General features: G+C 46.1%; 1 protein-coding gene across 7 annotated transcripts in view; it reads right to left on the bottom strand.

Moving 5' to 3' along the window:
• CSGALNACT1 (chondroitin sulfate N-acetylgalactosaminyltransferase 1) overlaps positions 1-11,366 on the bottom strand; it is a 90,955-nt gene that overhangs the window by 3,366 nt on the left and 76,223 nt on the right. For all 7 annotated transcript variants that reach the window (XM_042856301.2, XM_005283960.5, XM_024110111.3 and 4 more), the window contains 3 exons: positions 9,644-9,822; positions 9,049-9,143; positions 4,995-5,076 (listed from right to left, as the gene is read on the bottom strand). In XM_042856301.2, the coding sequence (XP_042712235.2) occupies positions 4,995-5,076; positions 9,049-9,143; positions 9,644-9,822 (356 nt within the window). The remainder of the gene's footprint in view (positions 1-4,994; positions 5,077-9,048; positions 9,144-9,643; positions 9,823-11,366) is intronic.

The following is an 11,366-nucleotide window of genomic DNA, read 5'->3' as shown; positions in this document are numbered from 1 at the left end:
CTCCAGATACTTGAGTTTCTGGTGGCTCCTGATTCTCTAAGGCCATAAACTACTCCAGGGGAGCCCAAGCCAAGCAGCAGCCATCCTCCTGGCTTGATGTCACTCATCCCCTGCGGCTGTTGGGAACTTGGTAGCCCATTCGATTTGGGGGTTGGGGGAGAGAAGAAAGATAAAATGGGAAAAGTGAGGGTGGGGGAGCAGGAAGGAGGCACCTGTCCCTGTCCCTTCTGGACTCACAGCAGCCCTGGGGTGGGAGAGGGAGTGGTGACTGAGAGCTTGAGGCTGGTGTAGCCCAGGCTTACTGTCCTGTGCAACGCTGACATGGCTGACTGGGGCTCTCTGCACCCCCGTAACATCTCTGAGCCTGTCCCTGCTGGCTGCAGGATCAGGGTATACAGGTGAGCACACTCGGACTCTGGTTTATGAATTGGGATGGGAGACTAGGAGAGGTGGCAGGACTGGGAGAGCCCTGGGCTCTGAAATAGGCCCTGCACAGTCAGAGTTGGGTCGCCATCAGGGCAGCGTGGGCAGCTCCTCTCTCAGCACCAGCACTGGTCGCAGGGCGGCAATTGGGTGGTGTCTATACGGAAAGCTCTGGGCTACCGGCTGGAGGTGTTGCTGCTGAGTTTGTGCCTTTGGGGATGAAACTAATGGGAGTTTTGCTGTTGCAGTCAATGGTGGTTGGCAGGGTAAAGATAATGGTCTGACAGGCTGTGTGGTGCCTGCCTCCATGGGCCATTCACAGGCATAAATACCAGCTATGCCTTACCCTTCCCGCCATCTGAATTCCCATCTGATGGAGAGGGGACTCCTGTGCACAAGGGCCAGGAACAGTCACTGGGTCCCGCTATTCACCATGCTCTCCAGGAGCCACCCAGCCCTCTCCCCACACCCCCGTTAACCAAGCACTGGGCGCTCGCTCTGACTGCAAACAGTGCAGAAAGAAGTGAGCTCGGGCACTGTTTCTTCATCCTCTCTCTTTGACGATGTCAAGGAGGGAAGTTCTGTTATACCCAGTGCAGTGGTTCCCAAACTGGGGTTCGCAAAATGTTACAGGGGGTTCTCAGGGAAGAATTCCCTAATGGCGGACAGAGCCGTCCCTAGGGACCTGGACTTCTAAGAACTAAGCAGATCAAAGCAAGCACATCTATTACACTGAGGAGATTTAAGCTTCAAGACTCCTTATAAGAAATGGAAAGGGAGGTGGATATTTTTTGCTGTTTTTAAAATTGAATACGCAGCTAGTATTGTTTTTAAAATTATTATGAAGAACAAGTTTAAGCTTTGTTGTAACGTGCGTTGGTTGCCTGGACTGCTCAAGACCTGAATGCTTGTGTAGGAGGAACTCTTTGAGTTGGCTTCTTAAATATCTTCATGCTCTTTCACATCTGATACTCCTTGATGAAGGATAGGAGCCTTGTCTTATAACAGGCTTATTCAAAGTGATACAAGCTACGGAAGTGAGATCTTGGAAGACTGTTGCCATTTTCAAAATGTAATAAAAATACTGTAATGATAAATAATAATTAATAATAGTGTGTAATAAGCTACAGCCCCCAGGGTCCCGTATGGCAGGTAGGAATAGCCACAGTACAGTAGTGGTAGGCCACGGCCCCTTCACAGGGGAGTGGCACAAAGGCAGGGCTGGCCTTACCATGAGGCGAACTGAGGCAGCCACCTCAGGTGCCAGACTCTCTCTCTCTCTCTCTCTGTGTGCGCGGGGGTTGCCGCTAGGACCCAGAGTGTAGAAAATTGTGTCTGCTGCGGGTGCCTATGTATTCTCTCTGCTCTAGAGGCACAGAGATGGTGGAGTGCTGTGCTGGAGGAAGGAGGGCACAAGAGACATAACAGGCAAGCAGGAGAAAAGCTGAGAGGGAATAACAGAAAGCAGCAGGAGCTGCAGGGAGAGAGAGGAGGAGGAGCCTCTTATGTACCTCTCCAGCACCCCCAGGAGCCTCGACTGATTCACACCAGCTTCTCAGGGAGCTTCCTGTTTCCTGCTGCTTCCCTGAACCCCCTTGAGGAGAACAGGCAGTCAACTGAAATAGTAGGAGCCAGTTAGGCCCTTAAGACGCTGATATCTTCCCTCACTCAGACTCTGCTACCAGCCTGCTTATTTGTCCCCTTCAACTGAGTGTTGGAAAAATCTGGCTAGAAATCTGGCATGCCATGAGAAGGCAGCAAATCACCAGAAAGCATTCCAGTGATTTAGTTGGGAATTGGTCCTGCTTTGAGCAGGGGGTTGGACTAGATGACCTCCTGAGCTCCCTTCCAACCCTGATTCCATAGGTGGAAAGAGCTTGAGATGTGACTAAGGTTAAAGGCTACTATAGATGATCAGCATCAAAAGAAAATTGCACCAGAGTCTCTTTACTGGCAAAATGTTCTGAAAAGGCTCGTTGCCATTGTGAGAATGCTTGCTACCCAAAACCTAGCACTGCGTGGCACTTCAGATCAGCTGCATGTGCCAAACAATGGAAACTTCCTTAAAATTGTGGAGTTGATGGCTGAGGTTGATGCTGTACTCCAGGAGAATCTAAGAAGAGTCACCACCCAAGAAATGTACACACACCACTTGGAAAAATAATTCAAAATGACATCATACAGTTACTGGCAACAAAAGTCAAGCAGAAGATTGTGGCAGATCTGAAGTCAGCAAGATATTACTCTGTTATTCTGGACTGCACACCTGACATCAGCCATACGGAACAAATGACTTTAATGGTGCGTTTTGTAACAACAACAGACCCTAGTGAAAATGTCCCTGCAATGGTGACTGTCAGAGAGCATTTTCTAGAATTTATTGACATTGATGATACTACAGGATCTGGTAGGACAAATGTGCTTCTTAAAAAGCTGGAAGATACGGGAATTGTGATAGCTGACATGAGAGGTCAGGGCTACGATAATGGTGCCAACACGAGAGGAAAGAACAGAGGAGTGCAGACATGGATCCGAGAGTTAAACCCTCGAGTTTTTTTTGTCCCGTGCAGTTCTCATTCATTGAGCTTGGTGGTCAGTGATGCAGCATCAGCTTCTAGTGAGAGTGCTGAATTTTTTAATGCGTCTGACGAAGTGGGTATTCACCCACGAAAGCTTAGGCTCCAATACTTCTGTTAGTCTATAAGGTGCCACAGGACTCTTTGTCAAATTTTTTAATGTAATTCAAAGCATCTATGTATTTTTCTCTGCATCAACTCATCGATGGCAAATTTTGAAGCAACATCTGGGAATATCCTCTCCGACTCTGAAACCACTGAATGCCACATGATGGGAAAGTCAAGTGGAGGCGAGAAAGCCTATCAAACACCAAATTGGGAAGATAGATGATCCCATAGTTGCCATTATGGAGGATAATGCTATGACAGGAACTGTTCATAGGAGAACAGTGGCTGAGGGAAATGGAATCACCAGAAACATACATAACTTCAAATTTCTGTGTGGCTTAGTGTTGTGGCATGACATCCTGTTTGAAATAAATGTTGTAAGCAAGAGACTCCAAGGTGTCGACCTTGATATATCTGGAGCAATGGAACAATTAGTGCTAGTGAAGACAGGGGGCTGGACTCAATGACCTTTTTGGGGGGGGGGAGAGGGTCCAGGATTCAAGTCCCTGCGCAGGTATAGGGGGGATCATTTCCCGCTGTGGAATCCCCCAAGAACTTCAAGAGGCAGCTCTTCAGTACCCTCCTTGATTTTGGGGGGAGGGATCGCTGAGTGGTTTGAGCATTGGCCTGCTAAACCCGAGTTCAATGCTTGAGGGGGCCATTTAGGGATCTGGGGCAAAAATCTGTCTGGGGATTGGTCCTGCTTTGAGCAGGGGGTTGGACTAGATGACCTCCTGAGGTCCCTTCCAACCCTGAGATTCTATGATTCTATGATAACCGGACAGAGCAATCATACCTACAGTCTTACCGGTCAGATGAGGGATTTCAAAACATTCTGAAGAGTGCACAGAAGTTGGCAGAGGAACTTCACACCGAAGCTATTTTCCCACCCATTCAAGAATACAAGAGTCACTGAAGAAGACGACATTTTGATTACGAGGCACGGGATAATCCCATAAGAGACCCCAAACAACAATTCAAAGTGGAATTCTTTAACCAGGTGCTACATTGTGCAATACAGGCAGTTGAAGAACGTTTCATGCAGCTCAAGGAACACAGCAGTATATTTGGGATGTTGCATGATATTCCAAAACTCCTCACTATACCTGAAGAAGACCTACACCAGCAATGCAGGGCACTAGAGACAGTGTTGACACATGATGACATGAGCGATATTGATGCGAGTGATTTAGGGGATGAACTGAAAGCCCTTTCAAGATACATTTCAGCAGGATCAACTCCAAAGGCTGTTCTGGAATATATGTGCACAAATAAGATGACCACTCTCTTTCCAAATGCTTTTGTTGCTCTGCGCATACGTCTAACACTTCCTGTAACAGTTGCCACTGGAGAACGCAGCTTCTCCACGCTGAAGTTAATAAAAAACACATCTATGCTTCACATTGACACAAGAGAGGCTGGTTGGCCTTGCCACCATCTCAACAGAGCATGAGCTGGTCCAGACTGTGGACCTTCAGCAGGAAGCAGTTCAAATCTTTGCAACCAAGAAGGCACGGAAAGCACCACTTGGATTATTCAAACAGCTAAAAATGCCAGTGTTTACTATGCAGACAAGAAAAGTTAACTTTCAAACGCCTGAACAGCAAATGTGTTACTTACATTTTTTGAACAAGGCATTTTAAGTTGTTAGTTCTCCTTTATTGTGGTGGGCAGCAGAGCAGTACCATGAGAGGAGTAGAACAGGAAGAAGGCAGAATTGAGACCTTTCAAAGTTTTGGCCCAAGCGAAGGGACATGGGGGCATCATTTGAGCTCCCGCCTCAGGTGCCAAAATGTTGTCGTCCGGCCCTGCACAAAGGGGCTGCACTGGGGAAGAGCATCTGAGCCAGCATCTCTAAAGCAGGTTTAGTTAAGTGCATGTTCTTACCTATGTTGATAAAATCAGACCTGTACTGACATGTCATGCCAAAGCCAAAGTCTCTCCAGAATCCAGTTTCCTTTTTTATAACCTGGGGGGGGGGAAAGGAACATTTATATCAGAGCAGTAGAATTTGTAACCTGAGCAAAAGAGGGACACCCCTACAGGGTGGCTAGGAATGGGGACAGCCACCTCACTTTCTTCTATCCCATACTGCATTATACCCCATCAGTGGATAGGGGCCTGACCCAGCTCTAACTGACTTCAATACTGGCAGACTTCCGCTGAAAGTTTCTGCTAAAATTAACTGCAGGCTGGCTGTCTGCAGACTCAGGAAAACATTGCATCATAACAGTCACCTTCTGAAGATTATTTTCATAACCAGGAAAGTTGTTATTCTAAATGACAGCTTATTTTCCACAGGGTCTGAATCTTTCTTGGGGATGTATTCATACATCATGAAGTGAGCCAGTCTCATGCATGGGACAGGCTGGTGGCCCCTTTTGATTACAGTTTACAAGAGTGCTGCACTAGCAAAATGACTTCAGGGCTCTTCTAAAATGACTCAAAACTAATGTGACACTGTTTACAGATGCAATTTGGCTGGTGCAACAAAATGACTTAAAACCTCCTACAAATTGACATAAAAATTAGGAGAGCCTGTGAGAGTGAAGTATTATTTGAAATACCGCAGGGACCGGAGGAGCTAACCAAGTTCAGGGTGTTATGGTGCCAGGCGCTGTACTGACATAGTAATACACAGCCCCCCAGGAGCTAACCGTCTACATTGATGAGACAGACAACGGAGGTGCCATTGTCCTGATTTTACAGATGACAAACTGAGACACAGTGAGGTGAAGACCAAGATCTCCAAAAATAGGGATCTAAAGTTATGGGCCTAAGTTTGTATTGCGGTGTCTAAGTAAGTAGCCTGATTTTCTCAAGAGCTGAGCACCCAGCAGCGCCCCCTGACTTCAAGCAGAGCTGCCAGGTGCTCAGTACTATTGAAAAATCAGGTCATCTACTTGGCCACCTAAATGGGGGTGTTGGGTCCTGGCACTAGGCACCTATTTTTGAAAATCTTGGCCTAAGTGCCGTGCCCAAGGTTACACATGTCTGTGACAGAGCTGGGAATTCACCCCTGATTGCAAGCCCCATTGTAGCCCACTGACCACCCTTCTGGTTCTTTTCATGTCTCCATTTTCAGTACTAGCCTTTTCTTATATCAGTCCTGCTCCTTTTGCTTTTCTGCCACTACTGCATCCATCTCTGATCTCATTTCTTCTTCCCCTTTAATAGCCATAAACTGCAAATCCATTAATAGGCACTAAGAAGCCATCTGTTACAAGCCTGCATTGGAACAGGAAATCACCATAGCAGTGGCTTTACAGATAGTTATTTGTATGCATTAGCACTGTAATTTCCCATTAGAACTAGCCGCTACCGCACAAATCAATTTCTTTCAAAGCTTTTTGAGGGCTACTTTCTCAGCTGCGCACGCAGCACGGTAGGCGGCCAACAGTGTTCTTGTTTTAATGGCACTGAGCTGGCCATTTGCCCAGGAAGAAATCTGGAATGAAAATATGATTAACTAAATAAAAATGATATTGGCGAGGTCTCTTCTTTATAGCAAGATGCTTCTCCGAGGCAGGCATCACATTGCACAATTCTGATGTTAGCTATAAATATTTGTGCAGTCCTGACAAAGCGAACAGTGGGGTTTAACTTTAGTTTTATAATGACATTTTTGTTTCCTTTCCTATACAAACTGTTGACATGCTTGGGGTTCTCGGGCCAGGCTGCAGCAGAAAGATAAGAACTAGTGTGAATTCAGTGGTGGTATCAGGAAAGGTTTTGTTTGGAATAAACAGTTCAACGGATTTTCCAAGCTCTCGTTTTAATAACACAGAGGATATGTCACACGGAATAGTTTCACGAATCTGTTGTCTGTTCACTGATCCCACTGTAAATGAGGAAAAAGCTTTTTCCTGTTCATCATACAAATCATCTGCGTTGTAAACAAGCCCTATTTTGTATTTTTTCCCCCTCATCTGATAGGAGTGTCTCCTGATTCTATCTGAGAGGGATATGGGCAGCCACTTTAGAATGTCTCAGACAGGGTACGTCCGGTAATAGCAGGAAAGGATTTTAAAACACCTGGGATGGAGTTTTCAAAAGGCAAAGTCAATGGGGCGTGTGCGCCTTGGTTACTTAGCCCAGATTTGTAAAGGTGTTGCTGCAGTGCAGTGCCTAATGTATTTAGGAGCCTAACATTTTCCAAATGGGATTTAGGCACCAAAGAGCCAAAGTCTCATTGGAAGTTGATGGGATTTAGGCTTGTGAGTGCCTAAATCACTTTTGAAAATGAGAATGAGGCATCTAAATCCGTTAGCCATTGCAACACTGAGTGCAGCAACACTTACATGCCTTCGCAAATCTGGCCTTTTGGCCCTTTTCAAAGTCCCACCTTATAGCTCTTGTTGGGCCCTTACTGATATGACACCTCAAACAATTCCTGTATGGGAGAGGCACCGGGGGGAGGGGGTACACTGAACCCTGACACAGAGGTGGAATGAGCTCTGGCAAGCAGTGGCGGCCTCTTTACCGGCTGTGGTCAGAACGGACCTGAGCAGAGGAGAACCTAGCTGAAGCCATAAGGCTTGTTAATTTCTGGATTCTACAAGCTCCAGGGGTCGCCTTAGGCCAGGGCGCATGCGTTTGGGCCCAAGGGTGGAGATCCAGTCGGATGAGCAGGATCTTTAGGGAGAAACAGGAGTGCAGTGACTGTGTGTGTAAATGGAGCAACTTCTCAAGCACCTTCTAGAACATCAGCACTTGACAGAGCAAGAGTATGAAGGAGCTGGACCTCTGCTGTCTGCTTCCAGAACAGTGCTGCAAAGCAACATTTCTGTCCCGAGCAAAGTAACTTCTCTGGAGAGGGGATTCACTCTGACTCCTCCCCAACATATCTTCCCTCTGGCCCGCCAGAGACGCCTGGACTTAACTCACACTGCATGCCTCACTTTCAAACAGCAACTCTTTGTCCGTATTCATGCATGGGGCTGGATTGAAGTCAATGGGGCTACAACGATTCACACCTGTGGATGTTCTGGCCCATACATTTTTAAGGAGAAAAGGGACCATAAGGATCATATCTAGTCTGACCTCCTGCATAGCACCCAGCCATTGTTGCCCTGAGTCCAACACCTTGTGGTTGAGCTAGATCAGGGGTCGGCAACCTTTGAGAAGTGGTGTGCCAACTCTTCCTTAATTTAAGGTTTCGCGTGCAAGTAAAAGGTTTTGCGTGCCAGACCGGCAGCACGGGCGGCGGATGGAACCCCAGACCGGCAGCCGCCGACCCCGCTCAGCCTGCTGCCGGCCCAGGTTCCATCCATCCAGGCCAGCAGCGGGCTGAGCAGGACCGGCGGCCGGGACCCCGGCTAGCAGCAGAGTGCCACTAAAAATCAGCCCGCATGCCGCCTTTGGCACGTATACCGCAGTTGCTGACCCCTGAGCTAGAGCCTAGCTTTTAGAAAGACATCCAATTTCAACTTAAACCTCAGGTGATGGAGAATCCACACTACAGCCTGTGGGAGTCTGTTCCAATGATTAATTACCTTCCTGCACCATCAGTCCAATGAGCTCCAAACTCTTTATGGACATCATTTGGCCTCACAAAACACAAGGTAGAGAAACAGTCCTGTTACCTTAGAGAGATGAGGAAGCTAAGAAAATGAAGGGGTTCATTAGCCCCAGAGCTGTACACTCCCTGAAGTGGAATCTGGTCAACATAATGTCGCTTCTGGCAGACAAACAGCCTACATTTAAATTCTTAATTTACAAATGTAAATATCAAATATGCTTTAAAATAAAGCTGTTAGCTAAGCTGCTAGAGTGTGAAACATTACCACAGAACGCGCTGGACACAATAAATTACGTATTCTGCATACCGCATCTCAATGGACCCGAGATAGTGAAATTCTATTCGCAAGCACAGACGTCTTCCTGAAGGGGAAGTTTTATGCGCGGTTCAAAGCATGCATTTTTAGAGCCAGTTACTTACCAGCTGCTGTTCTAAGGGTGGGATGGAACCATGGTGCCCGTAAATTATACCTGGGTTATACTGGCTGAAAAGAACTGGGTAAAATACTTTCTTCCCTAGAAATCACAATGGATTAAAAAAGAAAGTTATTACCGATAAAGTTGTTCGATGCTCTAAAACTAGATTAAACTTGTGCTTCTCTGTGATGCTGGAAACAGACTTAGGGCTTGATCCAAATGCCATTCAAGTCTATAGAAAGACTTCCATTGCCTTCTCTGGGTTTTAGATAAGGCCCACAGTCTCAGAGTGTTATGGTTTGGATGGAGAATGTGAACATGCGGATGTAGTTTGACAAAATGACCCAGATGGGCCCCAGAAAACAAGGTGACAAAGGCAAGGAATTCAATCATAGGGGAAGCTGACAATTTGTTTTTCTTTTCACTCTATCTAAAATGTGACAATCAGCAATATAGGTCTTTACTCTTAGTTGAGCTGAATGTTAAGAATGCCTTACTATAGCTTGCTTACCCACCTGAAAGAAGGAACACATTAGTGAAGGTTATTACACAATAAAGAGAAGTCTGTTTAAAGGAGTAAATGCTCTGGGTAGCCATACCTGGCTGTGTGTTCAATCTACAGGTGTTCAGGAATTCAGCAGTGAAGTATATATCTACATCACAAAAAAAGAGAACGACGTTGTTTCCTTTCCAAATGCGAGCACCTATGTCTAATCCTTTCCCTCTCGAAAATTCTTCATTCAGCTGGATAAAGGTGAAATTCTTGAAGTTAGCTGATCTAGGAGGAGCAGCAGTACGTGAGATGAGGTTTAAGAGATAAAAGGGGCAGTCAACTCTTCATCAATGTCATTGTATTTACTGATCGACATATTTAAAAAGAGGAATAGGGGGTGTATTTCCATGACACACTAGGCAAATTAGGAATGGAATCTAACTCAGATCTTATACTTAGAAGTCTTTTTTAATATTTCTGGGATAATATTCATAGGCTGTGAAAGAAACCTGTAAACAGCAGTAAAAGAGAAGGAGTTCGATCCCATTTTAATAAAACAATCATCTAGCTATTTTATGTCCAAGTTGTAAATTTTAAAACTAATATTTTAAAGAGATATTCACTCTCATTTTTAGAGATATCATTGTGCATTAATGTTAAATACCATTGCCTAAAATCAAATAAAATGTACCTGAGTTGGATTGAAAAACTAACAAAAGAACAAAAGCTCACAGAAGTCACTGGGAGTCCTTTCACTGCTGTCTATGGACTCTGGATCAGCCTCCAGATAAACACATCCATTTTACATACTCTGTATTCCTTAAAACTGCTCCTGGTTTAAATCCAACCATCTTGAGAAACCTAACGTGGATTTACTGCTTGTGGTCCGATAACAGAAAAACAGATTATTTCAACAGCTCATGTGTGAAAAAGAGGATACGTGTGTGATGGATAAACTGCGCTCTTGGTAACACATGCTTAGCCAAGGATAACAATACGGAGAGACTCAGAATACAACTACATTGCAATAAAAGACCCAAAGTCTCCGAGTTTCAGAGCTCAGGTCAATTGACTCAGGCTAGCAGGGCTTGGGCTGCAGGCAGGGCTAAAAATAGTATTGTAGACATTTGGGCTCAGACTGGAGCCTGGGCTCTGACACCCTCCCCCCCTCTTCACCGGGTTTGAGCCCAGAGTCCAGCCTGAGCCCAAAGGGCTGTTTTTAGCTGGGTAGCCCAAGCCCTACGAGCCCAAGTCAGTTGACCTGAGCTCCGAGACGCCATGCCGCTGGTCTGTTATTGCAGTGTAGATGTAGCCTCAGGGTTTGGTCTTCATGGGAGCTGAGTGCCCGCAGCTCCCACTGACCCCAGCAGGAGTTGTGGGTGCTCAGCACTTCTGCAAATTAGGCCTTCATGCCACACCAAAGCAGACAGGAGACACACAACACGTTAGGGGCCAGATTTTCAGAAGCGCTCAGCTCCCACTGAGGCACCTGACTGAAGTAGCAGGATTTTCAAATATGCTCAACACCCAGCAGTTCCCACTGAGAACAATGAGCGCTGCTGGGTGCTGAAACCATTTGAAGCCCTGGCCCTTAAATGGGAAATGAAAAGGGCTCATGAAGCAATAACTATGCCACGCCAAGCCGTGAGGTAAGCTAGCAATGGTACTTAGAAGGTTGGTAGTGAAGTCTGAAAGTGAAACACGGGAAAGGTAAGAAGTTCACCCAAGTATATGTAAATATGAGCTGGGGGAATGCCGCGTGAAACAAGAACCAGAACAAACACAGGCAGAGAACCCATCTAGCCCTGCAAGGGTTTGCGGCAAGCTGG

This window comes from Chrysemys picta, chromosome 5 (genome assembly GCF_011386835.1).
Source record: "Chrysemys picta bellii isolate R12L10 chromosome 5, ASM1138683v2, whole genome shotgun sequence".
In the NCBI taxonomy this organism is placed as follows: domain Eukaryota; kingdom Metazoa; phylum Chordata; order Testudines; family Emydidae; genus Chrysemys; species Chrysemys picta.
The sequence above is the reverse complement of the archived record's forward strand: the minus strand, read 5'-3'. Positions and strand labels throughout refer to the sequence as shown.